Source organism: Passer domesticus, chromosome 22, assembly GCF_036417665.1.
Source record: "Passer domesticus isolate bPasDom1 chromosome 22, bPasDom1.hap1, whole genome shotgun sequence".
Classification (NCBI taxonomy): Eukaryota; Metazoa; Chordata; class Aves; order Passeriformes; family Passeridae; genus Passer; species Passer domesticus.
In genome coordinates this window covers 3,330,469-3,347,361 of record NC_087495.1, presented here as the reverse complement: position 1 = coordinate 3,347,361, position 16,893 = coordinate 3,330,469, and the positions used below count along the sequence as shown (strand labels likewise).

Here is a 16,893-nt window from a genome sequence, read left to right as displayed (position 1 = left end):
AAAAAAAAAAAAATTAGCTCTCTCTTAGCTGAAACTAGGGCAAGATCACAAACTAAGGATGTAAGATACCTCTAGTGTGATCTCAAGGCAAAAGCACCAGGAGTGAAGGTAAATGGAAAGGCTATTCCAAATCCACACAAGAGAAGCAAATACACACACAGAAAACCCCAAGGACTCCCGGTGGTTGTTCAGGAAATAGAAGGTGCCTGTGGACTCATTCTTCAGCATGCAAAATATCCATGTTTACCTTCATGAAGACATTCCCAAGAAGCCACCCCAGACCTGCTGTACCAGACCTGACCCCTGTGGCACCAGCAGAGCTGTCTCAGGCCAGCAGGACACACAGCCACGACACTGGTGAGCAGCTCCTGCCATTTGTGCCTTAAAAATAAGTACATAAACAAACCCTACACTCCTATTGCACTACACCAGTTTCATCGTCCCTGTGGAAACCCAGGGCACAGGGAATGTTTCTCTGGCTGCTCTGGGATGTCCTGACCCACAGGGCAGCACTGACTTTGGCCCTCATTCATGGAGAAAGTTTCCTAGACTTCAAGATAGACTGGAACCCACAAAAGTGGGAAATAGATTGTAGAGAGTGGTGTAGGTGGATCACTTGGTGAGGAATTATGGGTTTGGGATTTTTAGTGTGTTGTGGATGGAAGCAAGATGGAGGGCACAGGGTGTTGTCCTGGGTTTCTTCTTCATGCTTCTTCCTTCTTCCTCATGGGTTTGGGTGGCATTTTGTAATTGGGCAGAAAAGTCCTCATTGCAGCTCTTTGGGCTCAGTGATTGGGTTAAAAGGGAAAATAATCTAGGTATCAGTTCTTAAATTGGATAGTTTAATGTTAAAAGACCTTGTAACAAGAGATTGTTGGCCATTTTGTGCCATCTAATGAAAAGCTGCCAAACTCATGGTTGTGAGGTTGTTTTACTGATAAGAAATAATAAACACCTGAGTCTGAACATGAAACTACTGTCTCCAGTGCCTTCAATCCAGACCCAGAGAAACCCACAACTGGGACCCCCACACCTTCCTGCTATTTTTATGAAGTGAAAATCCCAGAAAAAGGGCCAGAAGAGATGATGAAAACTCCCAGAATGTGCACGAGATGTTTGTCAGTGCTGGGGCCCGAGCCTGACACTGACCACAGCCTGCTGGGCTGTCCTGGTGGGTTCCAGCAGACACGGCTGGCTCGAACACAGCTTCTGTTCCTTCCTGCTGGGCAGGTGCTCCCAACTCATCCTGAGCAGGAAGATCTGTGAATTAGAACTGCAAATACTTTATGGCCCAATCTTTGATAACTTTTTAGTTGGTTCTGCTGATGGTCATGCATGGATATATTTTTTTTATTTTCCAAAGAGTCTCCAATTCTATTCTAGGAGGCACCAATGCAGACTAATGAAATCTGCAGCTCTCTGGAACTGTTTCCACCCAAGGCAAGTGTTACACAGAATAATACCAAGACAGCAGTATCCTTTAGCAGAGATGCTGTGATCTAAAAATCACACTAATGCCAGAAATCAGGAAACACGCAAAACAGTAAGAAGTGTTCCTTTTACTTTTTGGCCTTTGTGTCCTAGAGCTTTGGATGAAATAGAAGATAGACAGAGCATGCAGGCTCTAGAAATATAAGTATTTCCAGAAGACATAAAACTTTCTCCATGTCTAGCTGCATTCAAGTTAACAGCTAAATACTGTGAAGTGGGCACACAGAATAAGAATTCCACTTTGAGAAGCAAATCTTTCATGTCACACAAAATTTAAGCAGTAGAATAAATCTGCAGAAAATCCAACAAAGGATTTATCTGCTCTTTTCAGAAGGAAGTTCATAATTGCTTCTATTTCTGATGGACTATGCCAGGCCACCGTTACAGTGTCCTGGATTTAAGCAAATTGGAAAACATTAGTCACCTACTACAAATGTCTGTGTGCCCCAAGAAACTTTCCCATGTCCTCCATAAGTGTTGCACTGCAAAGGGAGCAAGTTCTGAACCCCCAGTGTCCATTTTCAGCCAGCCCTCCTTTCACACCTGACCAGACTCATACCACACAATGCATTTCCCTCATTAACTTGCACCTTTTCCAGAACAGTTACTGCACACAGCAACTTCAAGCTGAATCTGAACCCAGATTTCTGCACTGAACCCAGCCCAGGCAGCAGCTTAGCAGGAGCTGGGCTCACTGGATGCAGCACCTTTCACCAGGGATGGAAACACACCTGCCCTTACCTGGAGCATCATGGCACTGGTAAATATTTGGGGGTTGTGGAGGCCACTGCAGTAGGAACTCTGCATTCATTCATCCTTTTGAAATTATTTATTGCTATTAATGAATGGACATCTAAAGAAGAAGACAGTGTCACATTTTATGCTCAGGTAACTCCCCAGCATTGCTCATTTCAATGGTTCCCATTTTCACTCCGTCCTCCCCTTGCCACACTCCCCTTCCAGTGCTTCTGCCCCTCGACCAGAGTCTAAAAGCATCCAGGATATCTTTCTGCCCTCAATGTCAAGTTTTCCCTAATTTGAGTTTTTTAAACTAATGTTTTAGTGGGAAATCATTCTTACTCACAGAGTAGATGCTGGGATTTAGAATGACAGCCAGTGCCTCACAAAGGCTCCCTGTTTAATGCCAGCAGACTTGTCACCACAGGAGAACCCAGTGCCTGCACCATTTTCTTAAGCCAGGTTTTTGTTCAGTTTAATACATTCTGTCATGGCAAAGCAAAAAGTCTTAAACACAAAGTTGCACAGTCGTAAAGCTTTACCCTCCTTGTTGGAATTTAAACCATCTACAGCCTCTTCCTTAAATGCAAGGTGCACAAAACCCCAGAAGGACAATGTAAGGGAGCTGAACAGCCTCAGCAACTTAAACCCTTGGGCTTGAAAAAATGTCTTTTTACAAACAGGTAAGCGGGTTGTTTTGGGGTTTTCCTGTCTCAGACCCTGCTACTCCAAGTCCAGCTCGTAAGCCCCAGAGACCAATCAAGGTAATGTAGGTATTGTTAAGTGTGAGACCTGTATGATTAAACATTGCCTAATGCAAGCCCATTTTTCTAATAACCTCCTATTACATAAAAATATTCCTGTAGGTAGATGTGAAAGGAACCACATCTATATAATGTTAATGTAGGATTATGTTGCTTCTCTAGGTCTAAATACCATGGGTTTTACTTCCATTCCTTACAAATACTGAGTTAAGTTCAGAAAGGGGGACAATGACAAGTGACTGCAGACAACATAAATGGTATTTAGTAGTACTGAGCCCTAGGAACAGCCTCCTGGAAACATTATTCAGACATACAGGGGGTATTTGCTATAACAAACAAAAATGTGTTAAGAGTTTGAGCACCAATCCCACTCAACACTAAAAAGGAATGGGAGATGTGTCAGGGCAGTTTGGATTCACCACATCATCTGGACTTTTGCTGGGCACAAACAATGGACAATGTAGCGTTCTAGAAACTGTGACATTTTTATACATGAGACTCTAGGGTTATTGACTCTGTAATAAAATATGATTAAGCAAACTCAGTGTTTTAAAACTCCATCTTGCTTTTACTGTATCCTGTGGGTTACAAAAGAAACCCAATGAAATCTAACCACATGCGTCATTTCTTCAGTCATGCATAGCAAATCCTGCTTTGTTGTGAAGAACAGAGCCTGTAGTCCCAACAAATTGTCCTTCAGCTTTTTGTTCCAGGGAGGAGAGCAAAGGGAACAAACTGTGACATGCCCAGCCTGTCAATGCTGGAGGAGGGCACAAAAAAAGGGGAAAAGTGACCCCTGTATTTGATTCTCACACAGAGGTACTCAGGCTTGACTTCACTTTATTTCTAAAGTTGTATCACTTTGAAAATTTTATTTTTATTTATTGAAACACTAAGTTTTATTAGCCACTGTATGAGTAGGTTGAGTTTCAGAAGTGCAGAAACGTGGGATGTGGGATGGTATTGCAGCCCATCCTCAGCTCTCCTGACCCTGGGCACTCCAGAACAGTCACCACAAGCCCCAGCTGCCCGAATCCCTTCCAGAGAGCTTTAAGGGGAAGTTGACTTTCCCCTTAGCAAGAGTGAACATGCAAAGTAATCTTGACAGATTCTCCTCCCAGGCAAACGTAATCAGTACTTGACTGACAAAAAGCACTACTAGTTTATTGATGCACAGCAAGGGATTTCTGCAAAATAAAATCTAAGTAGAAACAAGAAGAAAACCTAACATATTCTACAAGAAAGCTGTGGAAAAAAGAACCAACCAGAAGCCAGAAGCGTCTCATGAAGAAAGAAGAGCTCCTTGAACAGAAAAAGGAACAGAGAACCACTTTCTGTTCATTCTAAAGAGCAGCTTCACTTACTTAGAAATCATTTTAGATCTTAGATGGTGGATTATTTTATTTACATAACAATTTTCTCTGACCATTAATGGCTTTCCAATCTCAAGCTATTAATTACTAATAAGTCTAGTTCATGGACAGAATTCATCAGGATTGGGGAGGTCACAGAGTTATCTATTTCTACTTTTCACTTTGTGACTCAGAAAAGAGCACAAACTCATGCAGCAACAACCCAAGAATAATCTTAAACTTGCACTGATCTGGCAGAAGCCTGAGAGAAAGCCATAAAGGCAGTTTCCTGCACTACTTGTTAGGTTAGACACACATCTAAATATAAATGTTCTTTACTTGTGCTGCTCTAGGACGTAAAACACGTTTCTAGGCGAGAGCTCTCCAAGCATATCCAGAGACATAACAGCTTTCCTGTTTTGAACTGGGCTTTAAAACTTTTGGCAGTATATGAAAAATATGGAAATAATCAGAACTGTTGTATGTGACACTGGAGTACTTGGAACACATGAAACCCTCTCAATAAAGGTATCGAATCATAGGCATTAACTGTTTATAAATTAGATGTATGCTGTACTTTCACCAACCACCTTATGATCTCTTCTGCATTGAATTTAGAAGTAGTAGGGCATCTTTATGATTAAATAATAAGTTTATAAGATTAGCCTTGAAAAAGTCCAGCCTAAAGTCAGATAAAAAAAATATTTTCTTGCCTTTTAAACCAATCAGCTTTGAAACTATGCCCTTAAGGACTAAAGCCTTCACCTGTGCCTCAGCCATGCTGGTCTGGCTCCATGTTCCCAACACGTGGTGTATGCCAGCTGCAGGAGTTCCAACACAAATCAACACATTCAAAGACAAAAAAATTCTCATGTCCATGTAGCCTGATCACAAGAACACATGCTGCAGACTGTTCCACTCCATTCAAGAATCTGATGAAGTGGATTTGCTGGAATTAGACTACGTCTTTCAGGAAAGCCAACAGCTTCAATTAAAATTCTTCATCCCACTCAAACCTGATCCAATGGTTAAAGTCAAGCAGCTGAAATTCAGAGGTTTTTTTTAAAATTCAACCATGTAATTAGAGAATTGCACGGGGCCTATAATTTACAGTTACATATCCTGCTATTTAAATGCAACTTGCAATTAACTGGCTGAGTCAGCTTTGCAGCAGCTCCAGGAACATGCACAGGGTAAGGTCAAACAGCTCTTGTCACACTCATGAACTCAGTCCTTAGGTGTTCAAAACTACACTGGAGATCAGCTCCTGCCATGCATTTCCAGTCCCCTCCATCAGGGAAGGCTGCTGCTGTGTGCTGAGCCTGGAGGAGCCCACCTGGCCCAGCTCACTCTGAGCAGAGCCAGCAGCCCGGGCTGGGAACGTTGTTCTCTCATTCCAAACCACACATACTTGAGCAGTTACAAATGCAACGGGGGACAGCGGGACACGGCAGCCCAGAAAACAGACAAACCCTTTGTCCTGTGGGGCTTTTTAAACCCCCAAAAGAACAATTTGACTCCTTCATTATACAAGCACATAAAACCCACACACCAAACAAAACATGGGTGCAAGGTTGCTTACAGATGGAAGTGGCATTTTGGTCCCACCTCCCCCCAAACCCCTTACACCATCTAAATATTCTCAAGTACATTTGTTTAGCTAAAATAAGTTTTCATCAGACTTTTATAGACTGGAGGATTGTAGTAACTGAGTAACCTGAGAAAGGTTGGGGCTTTTTTCCCATTTTTCTTTTCTTTCATCCTGTAAAAGGTTGTTGGGTCAGAAACTTAACAGACTGTGTGCAGACACTAAAGTCATTTCATAATACTCATCTGTGACAACAGGATTTCAAAATCTAGGGGAAGCAAAAACATGGTTCAGCTCATCTGTCTTAACCTCTTAACTGACAGTTAACAAGGCAAAGAGAAATATTTCCCACAGGAAACACAAGCCCAAGATCAGGCTGGCTGGAGATGATCTTGCCCTCTCTCCCCCAGCTGTTGTCCAGTTTGCAACTGTTGATAACACCTACTGTGTACAGGCTGTCTCTCACAGAAGCATGTCAAAACATGAATTTTAAGAACACGTTTCTTGAAACAAATTACAACAGACACACAGCTCAACCAGAAATGCAGCATAGACAGGTGTGCTTCTCCCCACCTTTACATAAATCAGAAAACCTGCACAAAATTAAGACATGCCCAAGTGAAACTCTTATTTTTCTCAGGGATGCAACTTTGATTTCTCATTTAATTTTGTGCATGCAAATACACTTACTAAATTTCAATCCTTGACCTCTTGGTTTTACAAATCAGAGTAAGTCCCAAATATCTAAGACACACATGTACAAACTTCCATTTTTAGAACAAAGCCCACCTAGGGTAATTCTTCAGGCTTCCTGCACCTCACTCACACTTCATCAGACTTACTGTTTACTGAAACCCTGATGTAGACCCTTCAGAATTCCAAGAGTGGCATAATAAAATACAGGAAATGGAAAAGCCAAATGGGAAGACAAAACAGGCAGAAAACCCAACATTTTTCAAACATTTTTCTCCAAGCTTTCTGACAACAAAACCTACTTAGGGCTTTCTTTCACTTCAGCACACAGGTCTCATGTACATACAAGAGGACTTCTTGGCCACAAAGAGCACAAAGACTCTTCTCTCAGAGCAGCCCTTTCAGAAATTGGTCCTTTCCCTCTGCCACGCTCACAGCCAGTGCTAATAAACACTTATTTATTTTAAGCAAAACCATCATTACTTTGCTGAGCCCACATTACAACAGTAACTGACCACAGGAAGAAGCCAAAGCATCTGTCCTGATGTGCTGACACCTCACAGCCACAGGAGGATGGGCACATGCACTAAGGGCACACAGCCACCCCCTTTCACAACTGAGAACTTCACACTGAATAAAAATTAAAACTATATTGATGACAGAACTCTTCAAACCTTTCAATAACCATTTTTCTACAGCAAAATGGAAGCTGGAGGTAGAGCAGGGAGAACTTCATTTCAACTCTGTGAGGATTCAGTGGTAGAAGTTTAATTTTTAGCATTTCTAAAAATTTTGCTTCATCTAATGGTGCAGGTTAATAATTCCTACTTTATGTTGCAGCTTTTCCAGGCAAATTTCACTCTTGATAAAGTATCAGCAAATGCCATCTATTAAACAAATCAAATGGAATGCAACGGGCTGGTAACAGCTCATGTTAACTTTGCTCATTGTTGCTTTGCCCGCAGAAAGACAATCAGTTCAGGAGTTGCAGCAGGCATTAATGCACAGTTTTAGAGGATTATTGGTTAGAAATACCAACGGGGGGCTGACCTGTGGCCGCTCAGGGTCGTGGTGTCCCTCAGGGCCTGCGCGGTTTCCGACGCGAAGTCCAGCGCTCCCGCCACGGGCTTGGTGACCGTGCCCACCAGCCCCTTCCCCAGGCCAGATATGAAACCACTGACCCCTCCTTCTGTCTTCACACCTTCCACTGTCGATGTTATGACACTTGTCAATCCTCCAACGATACCTGGCAAAGACAAGAGCAGCAGAGAAGTCCAGAATTATTGGCTCTAGAGCTTACAGAATCTCATCCTGATGCTCTCTGCTGTTGTATTTGAGGGGATGCCCCAACTAAGGCAGGAATGATGAATCTGACTCCACGTTCTCAGAAGACTAATTTATTATTTTATGATACTATATTATATTAAAGAATACTATACTAACTATACTAAAGAGTACAGAAAGGATATTTACAGAATGCTAAAAAGATAATAATGAACTTGTGACTCTCTCCAGAGTCCTGACACAGCCTGGCCCTGATTGGCCAAAGAGTGAAAACAACTCACAGCAGAATGCACTGAAACAATCACCTGTGGGTGAACAATCTCCAAACACATTCCACATGAGCACAACACAGGAGAAGCAAATGAGATAAGAATTGTTTTCCTTTTTCTCTGAGGCTTCTCAGCTTCCCAGGAGAAAAAAAAAAATCCCTTTGCCCAGAATTTAAGAAAATGTGAATGCAGCACTCTGCCTATACGGTTTATTGTGCATTTAATTTCATACACAAACTTTCAAACTCAATTACATTAACCAGTAACTTTATACTTTGTGTATGTAGTATACATATGCATAGGTACAGACCATATTAGCCCACAGAAAAATATTTAATTAATCATTAAATATGTGTATTTAAAAGTATTTCAATACTGGTTCACTTTCAGCTGCACTTACACCAAGAGTCCTCATCTATTGCACAGGTTACGTGGTTACTTAGGATATGACAAAATTCTATCACCACAAAAGCTGGTTTTTGAGACAGGAAACAACAGAGTGCATTTCTTCTGGATGAAGTATTTTAAACTGGCACTTTAAATGTCTTTAAAGTCATTTTAAGTGACTTTAACTGTGATGCTGCTGACATTATTGTTCACATTCCCCTTCCAGAGAATTTCAATGCTGTGAGAAACCAAGCACCTACTGAGGTTTCAAACCACTTGGAACAGTTCATATTATGTGAGAACACACTTTGGAGATTTCACATCTCCATGATTAAAAGATCAGTTTCTAGTGCCCTGGCTGAAGCCCTCACCTGCCCAGCTTCCAGCAGCCCAGGACTCCTCTGAGTTCTGTAAGTCAAGTACAGACCAGGCAGACCTAAACTGCCAAAGTCAGGAAGCACAAAGTATTTAAATCTCTCCTCTTGAGTAACTATAGTTTATGATTAAATCCTGACTGTTGAAATGTAGTAATTAACAGTTCCTTTATTTTTAAAAAAAACTGAATGGGAAGCATTTAAAAATGCCACAGACTTAGGACTAGAAGAGTCACACTAATTCCTGGATAATACAATGCAGTGAACTGTTTTTATAATGGACTTTTCAGCAGAGATTCACATAATTTGAATTTCCTGTGTTTCTACCAATTTGGCAGGCTGCTCAGCACACTAGTGTGAGAGGAACCTTTCATAATTCATTTCACGCCTACACAGTGTCTCTGTGTGACCAAAGCAAAAGGACTTTTCTCAGCACAGGAAAGATCCTCTTTTAGTCAAAGCCAAATCAGCTTTGCACAGGCTGCAACAGTTACATTTAACATTTAAATAACTGAGCCAAAATGATGCAAAATATAAATATTTGATTTAAACTTGGCTTGTATTGATTTAACCTTCTTCAACAGATAAATCATGAACTAAATTGATGTGAAGTTCTGGCCAAATTAAAACTAGTCCACTACCCTTTACACAAATAAATGTCTCTAGTTCTTAGTACACTGAAAAAACCCACAAAATAACCCAACTGGTGAAATGTAACTTTAAACTGATGTACTGATTCCAAGGAAACTCATGTTTCTGGACTAAAAGCAAATGTAAGAAAGCTATAACCCAGTCATACTAATTTTTTTTAAATGTCTGGCCCTCAAAAAAAATGTTTCTGTGGGTATTTCATGCCTCCACAAAGAAATTGATATTTTGGATGACCTTTCTTTGTAATTTTCATTTTAATTTGCAAAAAAAAAAAAGCTTTTACTTGGAGTTGCATGTGAAAAACCCATATTATTAAATGTAGTTTCTGTTGACTTGAAGACCAAACAATGCCCCCACCCTGACCTGCCAGCACTGAAATTCAAGCATACAGCAGTAACACCCAGTGTTCTTTGCAATCTGATCATCCCTTTCAAGAGAGAAATGAGTTAATATTACAGCTAAGGGTTACCATGTGCAAGTCCATGGATTCCAGCTACAAGGTGCTCTCCACTGGTTGCAGCATGGTATCGGATGTACTCCCGCTCTGTCTGGTGTCTGTTGTCCATGATCTTTCCCAAACCATCCGACAAAGTCCCAGCAAACTGCAAGAGAAGACCTTTTTTGTTACTGGAAGAACAGAAGCTGTTTCTCCTCAGTAGATTCACTGCAGAGAATTCCTAGATCCTACTTGTGAAATGCACAATTATACAAACTCATTTTGATACATAACGGAATCTGTCCAAACCTTTTGCCATGGAGAAAGCCCAGAATTATATCACCAGGTACAACTGGAATCCTGAGGTGACAAGGAGGTGCCCCAACTGTGGCCAAGCTAAAACAAACCAAGTCTGTGAACGATGTACCAAAAGCAATGCCCATGACCCAAGTGCAACCCCTCAAAACCTAAAAGGAAAGTTATTTAGACATAAAGCTTTTCCTCTGCAAAGATACGTGCAAAGCTTCAAGGTAAATATGCCTGTCATGAAATTACAACATTTTTAAGGGGAGAGAAAAAGTGGCTCCCGCTGCCAGCCCGGTGCCCCTCTGCATTGTTGTAGTGGGTTTTTTGTTTTATTAGTTTGTTTACTGTTTGATTTGTAATTTTGTAGTTTCCTTATGCTGTTCCTTTTGTCCTTGCCCTTTTCCCAGAATCTTTTTACTTCTCCTTTCATTAAATGCCAGTCTCTTCCCCAACCTGCCTTCTTTTGAGAAATTTCCCTGTCAGTTTTGGATTTCTCCAAACTTTGTTAGCTCACTGAAAATGTTCTCCTCCCTTTAAATTCTTTATTGGTTTATACATTGTATTCCCCGCCTTGTTTTTCACTCCCAGTTCTCCTGATTTGCTGAAGATTGTATCCTCCCTTGGGACCTGCCCCCTTACATAAGTCATTGTCTGCCCCCAGTCTTCCCAAGAGGGGAAGTTTTACCATGGAATAAAGTTACCCGGGGACCTGTGGTGCTGCTCTTTGTTCAAGGTGCACCGTCACTGGTAGCTGGGAGTCAGTGGGGCTCAAAGGGGGATTTGTCACCCTCCCTGTCACCATCTAGCTGGGACAAGTGGCCCTGCACGGCAGGATGGACTGCAGCAGGAGCCTTGGAGCTGCAAGGGTGGGCACCCTGGGTGTGGCAAACACAGTGCAGCAGAAACTCTGCAGCGGGCGCTGCAGAGAGCGGCACTCAGGCGGACACGGGATGTGGAGTGAAAGTGTAGAGAGAAACCCAAAGCACGGCTGGGCAGCAGCAGCCAGACCCCCCCAAACAGCGGGGAGAGCTCCCTCAGAGAGCTCGGGGTACCAAGTTTCTCCCCTGAGGCACCTGGGCAGATGGTGAGGGCCCTTTCTAGTGAGCTCAGGTGTTGATGAGGTTCCAGTTTCATGGCCACTCTCACGAGCAAAGCCTGACTCACGGTAGGAGAAGCAGTAAAAGACAGAACTCCGTGCTGATGGCGAGTTCTCCCCTCAGCCACCACAGCCCAGCCATCTGCCCTGCGTTCCAGAGGGAGGGTGAGTGAGGAGCTGAGCCCAGCACCTTATCCCCTGGCCAAAATCTCACAGTATCTCTGCCCTTCCCAAGAGAAAGCCCCCTCAGCTCAGAGGGGGCCAATTGCACCTTCTCCCTCCTCCTCATCCCAGCACATCTTTTGTCTCTCTTAAAAATTGTCATTATCATCTCAGGCAACAAATGGGAGAAAACCCCCTGAGAGAAAAAAAAAAAAAAATCCTAACCTCCAGCAAGTGTCCACAGGTACCAAGCCAAAAGCTCAGGGGGAACCCTGAGTGTGTTGTGGAGCATTTTGAGTCCTTAAGCTTACCTTGAAAAGTGTGGGGGAGGACTAGAGACATGCTTGTGGATGAAAAGGAACATTATGTCCAAGCAGGATTTGTTCTGAGAACTCTGACCATTGCTGTGTGCAAGTCAATGAAAAAGCATCAAATAAAATGATCGATTGTGATCTGCTGACCTTTAGTCTATGTAATCAGATAGAAACCAGAAGCTTGGTAGAAAGAGGGAGTCAAGAAAAGGAGACAAAAAACCTGAAACCTTGCCTTGTGTTCAGGATATTATTAGAGAAAAGGGCTCCTGGAAGGAATTTTCCTGGAATACTCTCCAAAAACTATCTGGTTTTTGATTATGTGTAGTTGGGCACCTCCTGTACCACTATCAACTACTATCAGCATTCGTATCTCCTTTCAGAAATTAACCAACTTCATCCTCTCAGTTCCTGTGTAAGGAAAGATCATTTAAAGCTTTGTTGTGTCTTCAACTGGGGCTGAGGAATGGAGCAGGTGCCACAGGAATCAAAATCACTCAGGGTGCTGAGGTCCCCAGCATCCTGCATGACAACAGCTCTTCCAGGACAAGGAATTCACTGGAAGGAGCAGCCTCTGTCTCATGGACCATCTCCTCTGCACCCACAGCAGCTACAGCAAAACCCCTCCGTGGCTCAGGGGTGCACCAGAGGACAACTGAGACCTGATGTGGAACCCTGATACACCAAATATTGAAAAAGAACCAGACAAACAGTTCATTTATGGGCCCAGTGCCACAATGAAGTTCCCCTCCTTTCTCTGCTATTTCTTCTAAGGCTGTGTTTCTTTTTCAGTAATGACACAATGTCTTGGTTTGAAACACTTCTTTTCAGCTTAAAGACAAACCAGTCCAGTGGCTCCAATTATCTAAACAAACAGATTTTAACAGGGATGAAAATGAAATCCCATGACCTTTCTTGTGACTTGATCATATGGAGTCTAAACAGTGAGCACGGACTGAGTTACTTCTGACCTTGTTATGAACTTAATGTAGATGTTATTTAAAATAAAAATAGCCTGGAAAGACAAACCGACCTGAAGCCATTTATGAACCACATTTAAGGTTAGGTTTTTTCTGGAAAAATACTTTGCTTATGTGGATTAGAGTAGTTGCTATAAAGATGGAAAGCCTCAACAGGTCTTCAAAATTCAAACCTCATTACAGAATCTCTCAAGACCTGAAAATGCTTTTTCAAGAACATGTTTTAGAAGTTACAGTAGTACGTGACTGGACAATCAGCCAGAAGGAATAAACCAACTTATGGCTGAGAATTGGTAAACTCTCTTTACAACTTTCCCCCTACCTGTACCACACTATCCACCTCCAATACCCCAAATACAATCCAGTCTTTCCTCAAATATCCCTTCCTCCATTACACAGAATGTGACTCCTAATTGTCAGTAGCAATCCTGTTTGTATGTAGACAGAATTTTAATGTAATGATGATTTTTCTTAGTAAAGAGGAAAAAGAAAGAAATCCCACGCACATAGTTTAAAAGTCAAACTCCATCAGCTGTAAACCCAAAGTTAAACAGGGACATTTTTGTTTGTGTTATTTAGAAAATAGCACTAAATTATAGTTGTAAACAAAAAAATTTAAGGATTTTAATGTACCAAATGTACTATGAAATGTTTCCATTCTGCCCTGATTCAGGTGACAAAATCTGAACTCGGCACACGTTAGTTACAAAACATGAACTTCATGTTCAATTACTTTTTGAAGTGGCTCCTTCTCCCCCCTCCCCTGGGACTGTTTGTTTCCTGGCCTCATCCAACGCAGACTGCAGCCAAACCTCTGTCACCATCTGCAAACCAAGGGGTTTCCTCAGTGAGTGGGTCCCTCCTGAGTCACCTCCAGCTGGGACCAGCCCCTTCCTGCCCTGCAGTGCAGTTTGCCAATTAGAGGTGAAATACCAGGGAAGGTAAAGCAAGGGGATGTTCCACAGGCATTAGGAAGGGCTGCAGGCAATGGGGCAGCTCACCCTTTCTGTGTGAGGTTTAGACTTGTATTTGAATAAGGGTTCAGGCTGTGGTGTCAGAGTTACCCTGACTCACACCTACATCCATCCTTATCACCCACCACAGGTAATACCACCTGAGTGAAATGTCACAATCTGACATTTCTTTTTAACTTTTCTGTGCACCTCAGAAATACCCTGAAATAGTTTTTGAAGTCTGTTGCAGGTAACAGGATTGTATCTACCTATACAATAAGGAAATTAAGGATTTCTAACATTAAAAACCCCCGACTAACGAAACACCTGCACAACAACTCCTGCCCAGTCTGTCTAGGTTACAATCACTGTATTGAGAACAAGTTCCTCAGCCATTACCTCATGATCAGAAACCTAAGCAAGCATTAGAAATTTAAGGAGTTTAAGTTCAGCTTAAACTCTGAAGGGAGATTTGAACAAGCTGAAGCACAAAAGCAGACTTACCTTTGCCCCCTATGTGTCTTGCTTTTAGATGCCTCCTTTGGGGAGTGCAATATCAGCTGCTGAGGCTGAGGTTTTAAAACTTATGAAAGAGCAGAGATGGTGCCTCATTGAGCTGTTAACCCCATCACACAGCAAATAGGCTCCAGATAAACGAAGGTGACACCAAAAGTGCGACCCACCCTTGTCTTCCTCAGCTTTTGTTAATAAGGTGTGACCTGGTAACTTCAAAGCCTACTCAAGACCATGTAAATGCCAACGTAACTAAACACAACAGTCTGTGGAACAAACATGAAACTAATCAAGGGACTTGTAAAAACCAGCTCCCTCTTCTCTACCTTAATTTTCAGAGTTCTTTGTCTACTTGCTCATGAAAGAAAAAATAAAATTAGTCACTTGGTCACTTATCTCTGCATTCGTCCCATTTCAGACACTCTCTGCCTTGAAACAGAACTGCAACATAATACAATAGTTTAGCTAAGGGAAGTTACCTGCTTCCACACCAAAAGGCTCCTGATGAAGCCAGTCTGCACAAGGCACACACAGAAGTGGGTATTTTACTTGTCAACTTGGCCTCTCCAAACAGAGGGGAATATGAGCCTTCCAGACCACTCATTAAAAGCTCTGTCATTTCATGTACTTAAAATATTTCAACTTACCATCAGTATGTATTGTTTAATGCTTTGCCTGATCCATTTTGCCCAGACAGAAGGAGAACCCCTCCTCCTGAGCATTTGTCCACCTTCATTCACAAGATACCCTCTGCCTCCTCTCACCCTTTTTGTCCCCAGAGCAGATGGTTCTTCCTGCACTTTCCTTCTACAGAGGGACACTGATCTTTTCTTCCAGACCTACACTCTAAAGACACTGGTTTTCATCCCACACCAGTTCATGTATGATATGAAGCTACTGACTGGTAATATAGGTAAGCAGAAAACAACCCCCACTGCACTTCAGTAACAAACTCATCCTCCTGAGGAGGGTGAAACAGGACATTTTCCTCCAAATCCCAGGGCATTATGCTACTGTGCACACTATCTTTGGATGAGCATGCTCACCACTCTCAGCCCTTCACAATTATTGAAGATGTTACTGCACTTCTGCAAGCCTGGGGCATGCTGGGCTCAGCCTCCTCCTCTGCAGACTCAAGTAAATCAATGATTCATCATTTCTTGTTTTACATTTACACAGTGTCAACAATCAATACTAACTATTCACCAAGATCTGCAAAAGCAGATGAAATACTATCTGTACAAGAAACTGATTTATTCATGTTTGGGGTCACTTGGTCTTTTGTTTTTCTTTTTAAAGGCACAATAATTAAGGAAGTTTTACCACAAAAACCTTTTACCACTGACTACATATCCCTTGCTGTTTCAAGCAATAGAGGAAAAACAAAACCACCCATATACAGTGTTTGTGAACCAAAGCTGGTGCCAAACAATTAAGGCTTATGGGGCACAAAAAGAATTCAAAGCAAATGAAAACTCGACTTTGGACTGCTTGTTCCCTCTAAGCCAGATGCATGAAGCACACAGCATGGAAATAAGTTTTAAGTAATCTTTTAAAGTCTTTTTAAGCTCTTGGCACTGCCTGGTTCTCTAAGGACATCCCAAAAGGATAAATACACAATTATGACCTGAGTCCAAACATTCCATTGTAATTCTAGCATCAGAGAATGGTACATCTACAAATATTACTAACTGAGCAGAGCAGAACATTCCAAGATGGAATGTTAAGGGAGAAAGTGATGAAATTAAATATAGATAACTTAAAATTTCTGTGCAAACCTCACAACGAACTGTGTTTAAATCAGAAATCAAGGGTTTATTTGGTTCTCATCTTTGCTCTGCAGAACTCATTTAGAAAGGAGTTCAATCCTTCATGGTCGCTTGCATTGTAGAAACATCTTTAAAAATCACCTTTATTCCTACAACTCTACAACCTGCTGAAGGTATCTTAGAGGAAGCCAATTTTTATGCTGATGTCTATTTTTATGCTGACTCTGATAAATTACAACAGTTACAAATCAGGCATTTGCCTATGGAGGCAAAAAATCCTCACAATGTACATATTCCAGGCTAAGGAGACATATATATATATAGATATGCTGTTAGGATTTGTGGTTAAAAAAGGTCATCCTCTAATCTTGCTGCTATTCTTTGGAAAGTGCAAAAATCAAAAACCCCTGCCAGATTCTTGGATATACACAAGGACTGGGTGCAGTGGGACAGATAAAGCTGTCCAGTAAATTCTGCAGCCTAAATTTCCATGCTTTTACTGCAATGTCTCAGGATTTATATGTAATATATTTCTTGACTTACCATAAAAATAACTTTTAGGGCACCTTCTTTGCTCATGAGTACACACAGTGTTATAGAGCAGAAGCAGTATATATTTAATTTTACAAACTGGCCATCAGTAGGCACAGACAACAAACACAGCTTCCTCCCTTCCTATCACTGTGGTCAATGGTGTGTTATACTGGGACTAAAAAGTGAAATGCTTTTATTTGAAAACATAACAGGTGTTTGTTTGTTAGGTTTCAAAGGCTCAC

At 41.8% G+C, this 16,893-nt stretch overlaps 1 protein-coding gene across 5 annotated transcripts in view; it reads right to left on the bottom strand.

Annotated features, from left to right (window-relative positions):
- The window catches only part of VPS13D (vacuolar protein sorting 13 homolog D), a 97,781-nt gene that overhangs the window by 13,398 nt on the left and 67,490 nt on the right, over positions 1-16,893 (bottom strand). For all 5 annotated transcript variants that reach the window (XM_064397135.1, XM_064397138.1, XM_064397137.1 and 2 more), the window contains 2 exons: positions 10,061-10,193; positions 7,677-7,872 (listed from right to left, as the gene is read on the bottom strand). In XM_064397135.1, the coding sequence (XP_064253205.1) occupies positions 7,677-7,872; positions 10,061-10,193 (329 nt within the window). The remainder of the gene's footprint in view (positions 1-7,676; positions 7,873-10,060; positions 10,194-16,893) is intronic.